At 41.4% G+C, this 16,097-nt stretch overlaps 1 protein-coding gene across 1 annotated transcript; it reads left to right on the forward strand.

The window, feature by feature from the left end:
• The first annotated feature begins 866 nt into the window (after positions 1–866).
• Positions 867–15,362, forward strand: MRPL15 (mitochondrial ribosomal protein L15). Its single transcript, XM_004375615.2, has 5 exons — positions 867–1,031; positions 1,925–2,079; positions 4,546–4,711; positions 8,347–8,470; positions 14,855–15,362. The coding sequence occupies exons 1-5, from the start codon at positions 924–926 to the stop codon at positions 15,190–15,192; spliced, it is 891 nt and encodes a 296-aa protein (XP_004375672.1). The 5' UTR covers positions 867–923; the 3' UTR covers positions 15,193–15,362.
• Positions 15,363–16,097: the final 735 nt, after the last annotated feature.

A 16,097-nucleotide genomic window follows, 5' to 3' on the forward strand; every position in this document is an offset into this window, starting at 1 on the left:
AGCAAACCATTATCATCGAGCCGATTCCAACTCATAGCGACCCTATAGGACAGAGGAGAACTGTCCCATAGGGTTTCCAACGAGCGCCTGGTGTATTCAAACTGCCGACCTCCGGGTAGCAGCCGCAGCTCTTAACCACTATGCCACCAGGGTTGCCACTAGGGCTCCAGGAGACTGTAAATTTGAATCTTGGCTCTGCCACTTGCTGGTGAGCTACTTAACGTCTGGATCAGTAAAAGGTGGTAACAAACTCTACCTTTCCGAGTGGTTGTTTAGTTTGGATAAATCAAATAAAGCTAACTTAACACAGTGTGGGGCATATACAAAGTGCTCAAATGGTCCCTATCACTATTAATAGTAAGTGAAGTTAATAACTCAATGACTCAGATGAACGCGGATGAAACAAAAACGTTGGTTATCAGCTGGGATTTTAATAGCAGGACTCTGAGTGCATCACCTTACCTCACGGTGTATCAGTAGCCAAGCTCAAATGTTAATAATTTACCACTCACCACTGAGCTCGGAGAAGACACTGCTTCACACAGACTACTATCTATAAGACAAAATATTCAAGGACAAACATAGACTAACAAAATATTCTCTAACGCACATCATTTTCAATGCGTGCTTTTGCTGTGGCGAAGAGAACTTGTTACGTGCAGGATATTGAATGGGAGCCAGAGGTCAGAGCAAGATTTCTCAAATTTTTATACTAAAAGGCAGTGCAACACCGAATCCTGCAAACTTTAACAATCCACCTCCGGAATCCAAAGCTCCCAACGCACTTTGGCTGCAAAGCGCGCGGCGTGCTGCTGTGCGGCAGGGGCGGACCGCGGTCGTACAGTGGCCGTAAAGTGCGGCCCGGAGACCACGTGGGCTCAGCTTTCCCTTCGGTCGACCTTGGAGGTCCACGGCCGGGGGTCATGGCGGGCCCTTTGCAGGGAGGTCGTGTAAGGGCACTGGACCTGCTGCGAGCCCTGCCGCGAGTTAGCCTGGCCAACTTAAAGCCGAATCCCGGCTCCAGGAAACCGGTAAATGGCTGGTGGCGGTGCGGGAAGCGCAGGGGGACTGGTGCTGTCGAAGCGGCTCTTCGCTCTTCCCTCCTCGTTGTCGACAATCCCCCGTTCTGGAGGAGTGTTGGGATGAGCCTGGCGTTGCTGACCCCCTGTTCTCCTTCACTGCAAAGAGGAAAATCCAGGTGGTCCCAACTCTTAAAAAAGGCTTACATTTAGAAACACCAGTATATTAGGGCGGACGAGCAAACTGGAAGAAAGTACAAAATGACCGTCATTCAAAATCGGGTTTAAAATGAAATGCTTTCTCAGGATATCTTTATCTTCATTGGAAAGATCTGAATTGATGTAATACGTTAGATGTCTCTTTTGCGGCTCCCTGAGTACAGCTAGAAAGGTTGATAGCCGATGTATTGTCATTTTTACAGGTTCAAGTCATTGCTTTTGTGAAGTGACGGGAAGTAAATTAAAATTATTTTCTTTATAAGTCACTCTTCAAATAAAATATATGGATGACAGTTAAATTTTTACAATTAATTCCAAAACAATTTTTTTTCTCTTTATCGAATGTCATATAAACTTTTGTGTGGATGTTTAATTCTAGGGGTTTTTCCAACTCCATCCTGTCATATAAAGTCCTTTTCCCCATCCCATCCATGGAACTTTGCCTGTGAAACACAGCTTGGACTTGGTAACGAGAATTAGCCACAGTTCAGAGGGAAAGATACTTATGTAGAATGTGCAGGTATATGAGCAGCTGGAACAGTGTCCTGCACAATAGTACATGCCTAGTCAGCACTGATTGGTTGGATGAATTAATAGTATAACCACAACAAAAATACAGTAAAGAGGTGAAGTGCAGTTTTTAAAAATGTATCTGTACATCATAAAATTCCCTTCTTTCCTTGTAGGAGAGAAGACCAAGAGGTCGGAGAAGAGGTAGAAAGTGTGGCAGAGGCCATAAAGGAGAAAGGCAGAGAGGAACCCGGCCTCGACTGGGCTTTGAGGGAGGCCAGACTCCATTTTATATCCGAATCCCGAAGTACGGGTTTAATGAAGGACATAGGTAAGGTTTCTTTGCTTTTTAAAAATAGAAACCCCTAATTTTCACTGGGAATCACTTAAAAGATAACTTGGTAGAAATTTAAGTTCACTTCGAGGCAAACTTTTGCTAATGTTCCTCTGAACAGTATTATTTTCTTACCTCGCAGTGTATCAATAGCCAAGTTCAAATGCTAATACTTTACCATTCACATTATTTTGTTCTGGGCTCCCCACTGAGCTCAGAGAAGACATTGCCTCACACGGATTACTATCTGTAAGATAAAATATTCAAGGCCAAACATGGACTAACCAAATATTCTCTAACATATTTGGTAATGAAATTTAGCTTGGGTTATTGTTGTTAGTTGCTGTCGAGTCAGTTCCAACTTATGGTGACCCTATGTGTGCAGAGTAGACTGCTCCATAGGGTTTTCAGAGCTGTGACATTTGGAAGCAGATTTCCAGGCCTGTCTTCTGAGGTGCCTCTGGGTGGGTTTGAACCACCAACCTTTGGCTATTCATTGAATGCTTAACTGTTTGTGCTACCCAGGGACTCCTTAGCCTGGAATAGTGGGGGAGAAAGCTTGCACTTTGCACTCAAATCTGCAAAATGAAGAGAATAATACCTATTCTTGTGATTGGAGGATTAGCAATAATATGTATAAAATATATGGTCCATTGTACTCAACCAGTAAATAACTACCATTACTACTTAGAGCTTCGTTAGTGTATAACTCAGTGAGTGAGTGAAGTAAATGCTTAGAGAGTTAATTGTTTTTAGTGAAACAAAGGAAGTACCGGCTGCATTTCCTTACCAACCTTATTAAGCAGTATTACGTTTGGGTTGTACTCAGGAGCTCTTGTGGCACAGTGGTTAAGCACTTGGCTGCTAACTGAAAGGTCAGCAGTTGGATCCTACCAGCTGCTTTGCAGGAGAAAAATGTGGCAGTCTGCTTCTGTAAAGATTACGGCCTTGGAAACCCTATGGGGAAGTTCTACTCTGTCCTGTAGGGTTGCTGTGAGTTGGAATCAACTCCATGGCAGTGGGTTTGGTTTTTTTTTTGTTTCGGGGTTGTACTCAGAGGGTTTTATTCTGTTAAATTGCTGAGAGACAAAACTTTTTTATTTTTTTCTTCTTTTAATTGTCCTTTACATGAAGGTTTACAGAACAAATAGTTTCTCATTTAACAGTACGCATATTGTTTTATGACAATGGTTAACAACCCCATGACATGTCAACACACTCCCTTCTCAACCTTGGGTTCCCTATTACTAGCTTTCCTGTTCCCTCCTGCCTTCTAGTCCTTGTCCCTGGACTGTTGTGCCCCATTAGTCTTGTCTTGTTTTATGGGGCTGTCTAATCTTTGGCTGAAGGGTGAACCTCGGGAGTGACTTCATTACTGAGCTAAAAGGGTGTCCGGGGGCCATATTGTAGAGGTTTCTCCAGTCTCTGGCAGGCAAGAAAGTCTGTTCTTTTTTTGTGAGTTAGAAAGAATTTTGTTCTACATCTTTCTCCAGCTCTGTTCAGGACCCTCTGTTCTGATCCCGGTCAGAGCAGTCAGTGGTGGTAGCCGGGCACCATGTATCTGTACTGGACTCAGTCTGGTGGAGGCCTTTGTAGCTGTGGTCCATTAGTCCTTTGGACTAATCTTTCCCTTGTATTTTCTTCATTCTCCCTTGCTCCCGAAGGGGTGAGACCAGACGCTGCTCACCAAGGTAAAATGTAGAACATTTTCTTTATAAACTATGTTATGCCTATTGAGCTAGATGTTCCCCGAGATCATGGTCCCCACAGCCCTCCGCCCAGCCATTCAGTCCCTCGGAGTTTGGGTGTATCTATGGAGCTTCTGTGACCTTTCCTTGTACAAGTTGTGCTGGCTTCCCCAGTATTGTGTATTGTCTTACCCTTCACCAAAGTTACCACTTATATGTTGTCTATTTAGTATTCCCCCCCACCCCTCCCAGCCCTTGTAACCAACAAAGATTGTTTCTTTTTGTGCGCAAACTTTTTCATGAGTTTTTACAGTAGAGGTCTCATACAATATTTGTCCTTTTGTGATTGACTAATTTCATTCAGCATAATGTTCTCCGGTTTCATCCATGTTATGAGACGCTTCACAGATTCATCATTGTTCTTTATCGTTGCATAACACTCCGTTGTGTGTATGTACCATAGTTTGTTTATCCATTCATCTGTTGATGGGCATCTAGGTTGTTTCCAGCTTTTTGGTGTTGTGACAGTGCTGCAGTGAACATGGGTGTGTGTGTGTTTGTGTGATGGCTCTTATTTCTTTGGGATATATTCCTAGGAGCGAGATTGCTGGATCATATGGTATTTCTATTTCTAGCTTTCTAAGGAAGCACCATATCATTTTCCAAAATGGTTGTATCATTTTGCATTCCAAGGGACAAAACTTTGAGTTGATTTGGGGAAGTGACAGGACTATTGATTTGACTGTTTTCTGACTGTTACTCTCTTGTTTGGTAGCTTCAGGCACCAGTATCAGCCCCTGAGTCTCAATAGACTGCAGTATCTTATTGACTTGGGTCGAGTTGATCCTACTCAACCTATTGACTTAACCCAGCTTGTCAATGGCAGAGGTGTGACCATCCAGCCACTTAAAAGGGATTATGGTGTCCAGCTGGTAGAGGAGGTAAGTCTGAATTAGATCTTTTGGGATAACATAGAAGGATATGTTTAGGTTCTGTATAATCAACACTTTCTGTACACCCTTTTTTTTTCCACGATTATGGGGTTTATTAGGGAAGTAACAGGTTGTAATTCAGGTTCAGGAACACTCAGGATACAGTTCCTCCATTAGGACAGCCTCTTCTCAGCTGTGCCCACAGGCATGCCTCTGTCTGGCTCCTTGACCTCTGCCCTGCCAGAACAAGTGTTACAAAGCTTTTAGCTCTGCTGCTAAGTGCCATGGTGGCTCAGTGGTTAAGAGCAATGGCTGTTAACTAAAAAGTCAGCAGTTTGAATCCATCAGCCACTCCTTGGAAACCACATGGGGCAGTTCTACTCTGTCCTATAGGATAACTATGAGTCGACTTGACAGCAGTGGGCAGGATAAGTGCCCTGCCACTCCTCCAGTAAGCGTTGGCCCAAAGGCACTCAGCTTTAACTCCGTGGGTCTGCAAACCTAACTCCACCAAGTGCTCAGAGGCATCCTACTCTGCCAGCAAGTCTCCTGCCTGAAGGTGCTCAGCTTTCTTGCTCCGTGGGCCAGGAAGCCTACCACGCTATCTCTTGCCAGTCTCCTGGTTCTGTTGCCACCATTTCTCTGCCACTGCTTCTCTCCATCTCTGGTGTTACAGCTCTCACTCTCTGTCTTCAGTGTTACAGCTCCTAATCTCTCTCTGTCAGTGTCTCCCTTTAAGCCTAGAGAGATGGCAAAACTGACCAATCGCCTTGTTAGGGTTCCATACATCTTATTTGCATAGTCCCACTCAGTCACTGTGTGTGCGTTACAAAGATAGATTCACTGCTCGCTGTCAGTCCTTTTGCTGGCGTCTTTCCATTTGTCTCTTTTTTTTTTTTATAGTTGTACTTTAAGTGAAAGTTTATAATTCAAGTTAGTCTTTCATACAAAAGTTTATACATACATTGTTATGTGACGCTAGTTGCTCTTCCTATACTATGTGTGACAGCACACTCCTCCTTTCCACCCCTGATTTCCCATGTCCATTCAACCAGCTCCTGACCCTCTCTGCCTTTTCATCTCACCCCCAGACAGGAGCTGCCCATTTGTCTCATGTATCTACTTGAGCTAAGAAGCACACTCTTCACGAGTATCATTTTATGTCCCATAGTCCAGTCTAATCTTTGTCTGAAGAGGTGGCCTTGGGAATGGTTTTAGTTCTGGGTTGACAGAGAGTCTGGGGGCCATGCCTTCTGGGGATCCTCCTGTCTCAGACCATTAAGTCTGGTCTTTTTACTAGAATTTGAATTCTGCACGCCACTTTTCTCATGCTCCATCAGGGACTCTTTGTTGTGTTCCTTGTCAGGGCGATCATTGGTGGTAGCCGGGCACTATCTAGTTCTTCTGGTCTTGGGCTGATGCAGTCTCTGGTTTATGTAGCCCTTTCTGTCTCTTGGGCTAATACTTTCCTTGTGACTTTGGTTGTACACCCTTTATTTTTATCCCTTTGAGTTGTCATTACCCTTTATTTTTATCCCTTTGAGTTGTCATTACCCTTACATAGTGGTAGATTGCATCACTCCCTGATGTGTTTGGAGAGCCAAGGTGACTCTCATCTGCAGTGGCTCTTCCCTCTGCCTGGAATGCTCTACTCCTGCAAGGCCATGTGGCTGGTTCCTTCACTTCTTTTGCTTCTCCACTCAAATATCATCCTATCAGGAAAGTCTTTTTTTGATATCCTTTTATAAAAGAGCATCCCCCCCTGCCCCACCATCCTGCTCCGGGCACACACTGCCTTACCTACCCAAGGCATTTTTCTTTGATTATATATGAACACCTGATGTTTATTACCAAGTTATTCATTTATTTTTCATTGTCTCCCTCACTAGAATATAAGCCTCTTGAGGGCAGGTACTTTGATTCATTGCTGTATTTTCAAAATTGGAAGCATTGGCACATGATGGTCACTGAGTAAATATTTATGGAGGAAAAGAATGAATCAAATTTTAATTGCAACAAAGAAGTTTTCTATGATAGGAATTGACCAGGAGTTTCATAAGCAAATAAACTTTTATACAATCAATTACTCCTGTTTTCTATATGTAAATACTATAGCCATGGAGGTACCTTACTGTCCACTAGAGGAAAACATGTTTATAGAAAAGCCTTTTAGATACCTTTGAAAAAAATGAATCTATGGATGAAAAGCTGTCCAGATACAATAATTTGGAAAGAGAGAGAATACAAATTATATGAGTAACCCCAGTATTCTATTTCCGTGGTCACAGGAAGGAAATATACATGTTAATTAACACATGGAAAAATTTATGACTTCCTCAGCAGTTAAATTGCACATCCTAATGGGCTTTGTAAGCGTATAACTATTAAGCTAGCAAAAATAATTCTTAAAACTCTAAACCCAAGGCTGTGGTGAAATAAATATAATTATACATCATTTATAGCCCTGTAAATTGGTTTACTCTTTCTGAATTTCAGATTTGCAGTAAATAGTGGATAATAAGACTTTTGATCCTTTGGTACAGAATTACCAATTTGAGAGTATGTGTTCTCAAGGAAGAACAAAATAAAAGCAACTTAATTGATATAAAGACATTTTTAAAAATGCTATATTACTGAAAATACTGGAACTAACCCTAAGAATGGGGATGTGGTTAGGCAATCTATGGAATATTAATTAAAAATAATAAATAATGTGGCAACACTCTATTTTATTGAATTAAAGATACGCTTGGTTTGGAGCCAGTTTGTTTCAGGCACAGCAAAATAGTGAAAAGTTTCTGTCGCCACAAAAAGAATGGTAATGCCCCATCTTTATTTTTATCAAAATCTGTTTTGAAATTATAGAAAAATATAACACATCCTGACTTGTGACCAAAATCAGAACTTTAAAAAGTTTACTACTACGTTTTCTAGCATTGACTGTTCTAGAGAAAGATAGGTTTATTTTTTGTCAATGTAAAGGCTATAATAAAGTCAATAGTGAATGCAAAGTGAATTTCTGATGTCCTCTTCTGCCTTTTTTCCCTAAGAGGGCCAACCACTCCAGAGCTCAGGTATGATTGTCAGATACTCTGTTTTTGTGTGCTCTAGCCCCACTCGTCCACCTGTTTAGCCTTCTGATGGCCTCTTGTTTAGGGATAAGTAAGATTAGTTTTTATCTATATCACACAGCATAGTGTTGTAGTTAAGAACACAGACACTGTGACTCAATTCCCTGGGCAAGAATCCTTGCTTTGTGACCTCACGCAGGCTACTTAGCCTCTCTCTGCTCCAGCGTCCACATGTATGAAGTTGGAATAGCAATAATACCTGTCATAGCCTTGGTATGAGAACTAGACATTTACTATTATGAAGCACTTGGATTGGGTGGTGGCATACCTGTCCACAAAATAAATAAAATAATCATCCCTACTTAGAGGGAATGAAAATTGTTAAAACAAGGTGGCCTATGTGAGATGTAAAACATTTGCTAGAACATCAAAGCAGAGGTATTTAAAATAGGAATTACTGTTACATTGTAGGCACTTTGGAAGAGAAAGCACTATTCCAAAAAGCAAGCTTGCTGAATTAATTTACTTTTAGCCAAGCTATCTACTAACAGACTTTGTGTTGACATTTTATAGGGTGCTGATGTCTTCACGGCTAAAGTTAATATTGAAGTGCAGTTGGCTTCAGAACTTGCCATTGCTGCAATTGAGAAAAATGGCGGCGTTGTCACTACAGCATTCTATGATCCCAGAAGTCTGGGTAAGCTCATGAAACAGCTGTTTTCTTCTCTCCCTCTTTGTCTCATCCTGGCTGCTGCTTTCTGATTAATTGGTGACTAGCAAATGTTGGAAGTTATTATTTGACCTACATCTGTCATATAGGTCATTATGATGTAAAGAATAAAGCATGTAGCTGACAGATGTGACAGGGCAGAAAAGACTCGACCCCTCCCCTGAGCTCCAGACCCACAGCTGCCTGCCCACTTGACATCTCCATTGGAATGTCTAGCAGGTGTCTCACACTTAGCATGTCTGAAATTGTTTTTTTCATCTCAGTCTGCTCTTTTTGCAGTCATCCCCATCTCAGTATATTATAACTCCCATCTTTCTGGGGGTTTTTTTGTCAAAAATTTGGAGTCAGCTTGACTCTTCTCTTTCCTTCATACCCTAATAAATCCTATGAGCTCTGTCTTCAAAATATGTCCAGAATCCAGCTGCTTTTGATTATCTCCAGCTGTTGGCCAGTCCAGCCCAACCACCATCCTCTCGCCTGGATTGCTGGGAGGCCTTCCACCTGGCCCCTCTGCGTTGCTCTTGCCTACAGTGTAATGACACAGAAGAGCATCCCCTTTAAAGGTCATACTGTCCTCTGCACAAAACCCCAACGTGTCCATCCATGCCTACAAGGTTGAGTGTAATCTATGCTGCCTCTTACCTCTCCTCCTCCTAAACCCCCTGCTCATGCAGGCCCATCGTTGGCCACCTGCCCTGGCATCCCTCCGCACTTGCTGCACTCACCTCAGATCTTTACCTGTGCTCTTCTATCTGCCTGGAGAGCCGCTCCACATAGAATCCTCATGGCTCTGGGCCCTGCTCTTCCAGGCCTCTGTTTTAACTAGCCCTTGTTAATGAGCTCTTTCCTGCCTGTCCTAACTAAAAGCGTGCACACACAGAAATACCACACACATCCCAGTACACACACACAACCCCCAGCACCACACATACACGCAGCAACACCACATACACAAACGCCACACGCATGAACACCACACATGTGAATACCACACGCATTAATAACACATATACAGGCAACACACACAAAAAAACATGCATGGACACCACACACACAAACATCACACACATGAACACCATATACATGTACAGATGAACATACATAAACACCACACACACACTCACTTCTTGTCCCCTTGCCCTGTATGAGGTTGCCCTTGACAGCTGTCACTAGCTGACAAAAGTATAATTTCGTTTTTCTTTCATGCCCTTTGTCTCCCATCCCTCATGATGATGGGACGTTTTTTGTTCACCCTTGTATCTCCAGTGTGTAGAAAGTGCCTGATGTTTGTTAGAGGCTCACTTAAAAGTTGTTGAATGAATGAACTGGATTTTTGAAGGTGCAGAGATTCGAACCAAATGTAGCTTGTTGACTAAGTGCTTTTACAAAGGGTTCTTTGGTGCTTGTACATTCAAATAGGAGTTAAAAACTTCCAGGCCAAATCGCTCAGTTAGAAGATCATTCTTTTTTTTTAAAATTGTATTTTAGATAAAAGTTTACAGAGCAAATCAGTTTGTCTCATTAAACAATTAATACACATACTGTTTTGTGACATTGGTTGCCAACCCTACGACATGTCAACACTCTCCCATTCTTGACTTTAGGTTCCCCGTTATCAGCTTTCCGGTCCCTTTCTGCCTTCTAGTCCTTGCCCTTGGGCTGGTGTGCCCATTTAGTCTCGTTTTGTTTTATGGGCTTGTTTAATCTTTGGCTGAAGGGTGAACATCAGGAGTGATTTTAGTACTGAGCCGAATTTTTAAAATTTGGTTGAAGTGGAACAATAACTGGAATGGGAGAAACTACAGGTTGCAGCCATAGAATGGGAGACTCGGAAGAGGTGTAGCAAGCCCTTTCAGGAGCCTGATGTGGGAGACTGGATTACTGCCAGGACTGTGGAGACCAACACACATTCAAAGCTGTGTGGTCAGCTGCCATCTTTGAGTGGGCTACCACTGTTTCCGACTCTGCCAGTCAAGAGATTTGGTTGCTATGCAATGTGCACACTATCCTTGTTGTCTAAGAGGGTGATTAAGTTTCTAGCAGGGCTTCGAACCCATATCTTTTCCCATTCTGGTCGTTTCAGTTCACCCACATTTTAAAAATTCGAGTCCATTCGGGTTTCGCTTCGTCGATCATGACTGAATTGGGCAGAACTGGTTTGAAGCCCTGGTTTAAATATTTACTGGCTACCATGTAGGAAACTATTTCTATAGCCCCAAGGCTATGTATGGCCTCATGGATTATGACTAAAACTAGTGGATGGAAGCTCCAGAGATGTTGATGCAGTTAAAGAAAGCGTTGACAAAAAAACAAGCAATGTATTACTATGTAGATATGAATGTATATATTACATGCCTCTTTCCAAAGATTCCAGGCAGTTACCTTTCAGCCTGTTTTATGCAGTGGTATTTGGCCATAACAGATATCTCTGCCTTAATTTGGTTTCTGACATTCTAAAATTTAAAAAAACCTGGTTGATGCAAAACAAAAAACCTAAGGATGGAGTACACTGCCTCAAGAAATACTAAGTCTCATATAGGTTCAAATAGAGGCCAGGTGATCACTCGGACAAGGTAGTATCATGAGGGTTAAAATACCATAAGGGTGTGTGAACCAAATAACCTCAAGGCCCCCTTCGACTCTGTAATTCTATAATTGCCTGAAGTGTAAATCTGTATTTTTATTTATGTATTTATTTTTTATTGTGCTTTAAGTGAAAGATGACAGTTCAAATCAGTTTCTCATACAAAAATTTATATATACATTGGTATGTGAACCTAGCTGCTCTCCCTGTGTAATGTAACAGCACACTCCTCCTTTCCACTCTGGATTTCCCGTGTCCATTCAACCAGCTCCTGTCCCTTTTTGCCTTCTCATCTCACCTCCAGACAGGAGCTGCCCATTTAGTCTCAAGGTATCTACTTGAGCTAAGAAGCACTGTCTTCACGAGTATCATTTTATGTCCCATAGTCCAGTCTGATCTTTGTCTGAAGAGTTGGCCTCGGGAGTGGTTTCAGTTCTGGGCTATTGGAGAGTCCGGGAGCCATGTCTTCTGGGGTCCCTCCAGTCTCAGTCAGACCATTAAGTCTGGTCTTTTTACTAGAATTTGAGTTCTGCGCCCTACTTTTCTCCTCTGTCAGGGACTGTTGTGTTCCCTGTCAGGGTGGTCATTGGTGGTAGCCGGGCAACATCTAGTTCTTCTGGTCTCAGGATGATGGATTCTCTGGTTTATGTAGCCCTTTCTGTCTCTCGGGCTAATATTTTCCTTGTGTCTTTGGTGTTCTTCATTCTCCTTTGCTCCGGGTGGGTTGGGAACAATTGATGTATCTTAGATGGCTGCTTGCTAGCTTTTAAGACCCCAGACACCACTCACCAAAGTGGGATGCAGAACATTTTCTTAATAAACTTTGTTATGCCAGTTGACCTAGATGTCCCCTGAAACCATGGTTCGCAAACTCCTGCCCCTGCTACTCTGTCCCTCGAAGTGTTTGGTTATATTCAGGAAATTTCTTAGCTTTTGGTTTAGTCCAGTTGTGCAAGATCATTCTTTTAAAATAAGTATATAAAAGGAAATATGGGAAGCATTTGTAGCTTCTGTTGTAAAGAGTTTGAAACAAATAACTACCGTTTCATTTTCCTCATAATTGAAAGCTTTGTAAAAATATTCACCAACGTAATTCTCATCTCTCACTTGTTGTAGATGAATGTTTCTTATTTTGGTCCATCACTCATGTTTTTTAAGAGTGATCTGCCTCAAATATGAAAATGAGTGTTTTTCTATAAAACAATTGCAGACATTTGAAAGACTTTTTGGCATCAGTAGAATGTTTTCAGTCAGTGTTACCACAAAATGTGGCGTAAGTGTTTGCTTCACAGACAGGGCTGTCAGCTGCCGTAAGCAGGCCTCCTGGGTGGCCTCATCAGCCTGTGGTTCGTGTGCTGGTGGCACTCCCCGATAGCTCTGCATCATTAAAAAAACAATAAAAAAGCAAGCCTTCTCATTAAAAAACAATAAAACAAGCCTACTCCTGGCCTTAGCATTCAGTAGTAAGTTTGTCTCCAAATTTACTTTGTTGTAATTTGGCTCCCCAAGTTTAAAAAAAAAAATTTTAATGCACATTTTCCTTCACTTTCTGCTAGGTCTATGTTAAGAATAAGAAGAAAGAGTTCTCTCTCTTTTGTGAACCCTCTGGAAGAAGGTTTATTGAGTCAAATTTTTAAAGTTTAAAATGAACTGTATTTTCTTTTGAGAAAAGGTTGCCACATACTCTTTTGATGAGAAGACCTTTCATCGTGGCACATAATGCCTTATTTATCTTGTATTCCTGTAGGACAGGCAGCCATAAGTACGTGTTCCTGGTTTTCTAGAACTTGGAATGGCTATAGCCAGTGTGTTTTAGACTTAAAAGAATTTGGGGGTACAGGGGAGTCTAGTTCATTTGGTGGCTGTAGACTAATTCTGACAAAGTCGTGTAGCTACTTAGTAGTGGAACTGAGATTGTCTTCATATGAGGGTATTCCACTATATGGTTAAGAGCTTGGCTGCTAACCAAAAGGTCAGCAGTTCGAATCTACCAGCTGCTCCTTGGAAACCCTGTGGGGCAGTTCTGTTCTGTTTTGTAGGATCGCTATGAGTTGGAATCGACTCAACAGCAATGAGTTTTTCGGGTGCCTCCTTCATACACTGCTTACTGTACTGTACTAGTTGCCATCAAATCAGTTCTGACTTGTGGCAACTTTGTGTGTGTCAGAGTAGAACCATGCTCTGTAGGGTTTTCAATGGCTGGTTTTTTGGAAAGTAGATTGCCAGGCCTTTCTTCTGAGGTGCCTCTGGGTAGACTAGAACCTCCAACCTTTCAGTTTAGCAGCTGAGCATGTTAACCATTTGCACTACCCAGGGACCTCATATACTGCTTAGTTTCTTAAAAATTTTTTTGAGTGAAGGGATATGTTATCTAAAACATTTTACAAACTTCTTTCTTAAACCTATTTGAAAAATAATTTCTTGATGAATGAAGAACATCATATCAGACATAAAATATGTAGTTAATGTCCATAGTGGAGTATGTAGGATCATTCATCCAAGGCATTCATTAGTTTAGATAGCTCTGCTTTTGTAATCCTTGGTGTTGACTCTTCGTAATATGCAGTGTTTAGTTCTCATTTCTGTTTGTGGCCTGCCTGGAGCACCCTCCCCTTCCTCTTGTCATTAGGCATTTGCTTTGTGTTGGGCTGCTACTGGGTAGCCAAATGTATTAGAGTTGTATACAACTGCCATATTCTTGCATTCAGCAAATATTTATTCATTGGCTAGTGTTTGCCAGACCCAGCTGTAGGTGATAAGAGAGACAATAGGGCAAAAGAGTCAGTAATCCTTTCCTTCAGAGAGTTTATATTTTGGTGGATGATAGTTAACATGTATTGACTTGATTGTGTAAATGTGTGATGTATTGCATGGATTAAATCAGATCAGCTTCTTAACTGCCCTATGAGGTATGTATGATTATTTTCAGGCTTTCAGTAAGTCTTTAATACTATTTTGATTTATGTGACCTCTCTTGTGTTTGCACCTATGGTTAAGGTTGCATTGCTAACCCTTGGTAAGTAGGGTGTCATTGTATTCATACAACTGTGTTTGTAATTGTTTTCTAAAATATCTAAAGGCCCTGTGGCACCTGTGATATTTTACGCATAGGCCTTTTTTCCCTGCCTCACCGTCCCCATATCTGCACTTCAAAGCCTATGTTTCAGATTTTTAGCGTTTGAAAAAGAAATCCGAACTGGGATTCTCCAGTATTCTTTAAAGGCATAGTATACGTGTATTTGTTGCTTGGTTTCACTTACTGTTTGCCTACTGGTAAGAGTATTCAGTTTAGTAATTCTGATATTCTAGGAATCTTAATGCTTCTGCCTAACTTTCTAAACAAGTCAGACCTTTGCTAGGGTTTTAAGTCTTCCTGGCTCTTTGACTTGCATTGTCTGTTAGCGGTGTGGCCTGCAAGCTCTGTGGAGGCTCATCTTGTTCTAAACATACCTCAGCCTGTATGTTACAAAAATGTTTTGTTTTCGTGTTTTTAAACATGGAGCTTAAATACAGTGTTATGGATGTTCAGAAATTTCACAAATTGTTGGTAACCCAAGAGTGAGTATGACTTTCAAGATGCAAACTATTGAAAATGAAGGTTTTTCTATTTGCTTAAATAAGACAAGTCTATTTAATAAAACACTTCTTGAAATAGAGTTCTGATCTTGGTAATATTTAAAAATGAATAATTGAAAAAATCTATAACATAGTTTTTATGTACATAGCCAATATTTGCATCTCTGTTTTTATTTTTAAATTCTTTTTAGAAATTTTGTGCAAACCTGTCTCATTCTTTTTGCGTGGAAAACCCATTCCAAAACGAATGCTTCCGCCCGAAGCACTGGTACCATATTATACTGATGCAAGGAATCGTGGTTACCTGGCGGATCCTGCCAAATTTCCTGAAGCAAGACTTGAACTTGCCAGGAAGTATGGTTATATTTTACCTGATATCACGAAAGATGAACTCTTCAAAATGCTCAGTGCTCGAAAAGATCCACGGCAGATCTTCTTTGGTCTTGCTCCAGGCTGGGTGGTGAATATGGCTGACAAGAAAATACTGAAGCCCACAGATGAGGATCTCATCAAGTATTACAGCTCATGAGCGCCCCCAAGAGAGCGGTGTTGTCAGAATGCTGGAAAGGGACAGATGCATATGTATTTCTCATGGACTTCTCTAATGTCTAATTCTCCAGATGTTCACATTGGTTTTCAGTGTAATCATTGTCTCTTGTTTTTATCTAAAATAAAAATAAAAATGCAATAAGTAAGAAACTGAATCAGCCTAGGTTCTATCTTAATTAAAGAAAGATACAAACTTCCTGATATTTTGTGACCAGGATGGCCTTTACATTCTCCTTTGCTTGACCAAATTTTAGATAGGCTTCCTTTTGACCCTAGATCCCTGATTGCCCTCTTACCCTGGTCCAGGCACCTAACCAGAGAATCCCTTAGCTTCCACCTTCACCTCATTCCTTACGGAATCCAGGTAGCTGGATCACAGAAAAAAAAGAAAACATTAGGAGTTGAACGACCCTTATTGCAAACATTAATACCCATTCCATCAGTCAATCCCCCCTAACATCTTTCAGTATTTTCCCACTAGCCCACCCAAGCCCTTAAGAACCCTGCTGTTTTGTTTTAGCAGAGTTGAGCTCAGACTTGGTTCTAGTCTCATCTCCCCTATTGCAATACTTTTTTTTAGGGGGGAGGGTATAAATATCCTTACCAGTTTTAGCATTGTTGGCTGTAATTTTTCTTTGACATCTGTGGAAAGAAGATTATAATTATTTTAGAGTTTTTGTAGTCAGATCTTTTCATCTGTGCCTTGTTTTGTTACTGTCACAAATCAATATGAACATACGAGTGAAATGTGGCTGATTTGTAAGGCCGGGTAGGCCAAGGCTTGAGCAGTTACTAATGAGCTGGTGGCCCCTTTAAATCAGTAACCCAAGGGAAACGCTGCCACCCAGTGTCAAAATGACAAGCTCCAACTCAGGGAAGAGTAAG

This window comes from Trichechus manatus, unplaced genomic scaffold, assembly GCF_000243295.1.
Source record: "Trichechus manatus latirostris isolate Lorelei unplaced genomic scaffold, TriManLat1.0 scaffold00038, whole genome shotgun sequence".
Lineage (NCBI taxonomy): Eukaryota > Metazoa > Chordata > Mammalia > Sirenia > Trichechidae > Trichechus > Trichechus manatus.

Excerpts from the sequence above, each read along its gene's own strand:
- MRPL15 (XM_004375615.2), top strand. The coding sequence starts at position 924 with ATGGCGGGCCCTTTGCAGGGAGGTCGTGTAAGGGCACTGGACCTGCTG. Across the intron at positions 2,080-4,545 it reads GGGTTTAATGAAGGACATAG|CTTCAGGCACCAGTATCAGC; the intron begins GTAAGGTTTCTT and ends CTTGTTTGGTAG. Across the intron at positions 8,471-14,854 it reads CTATGATCCCAGAAGTCTGG|AAATTTTGTGCAAACCTGTC; the intron begins GTAAGCTCATGA and ends AATTCTTTTTAG.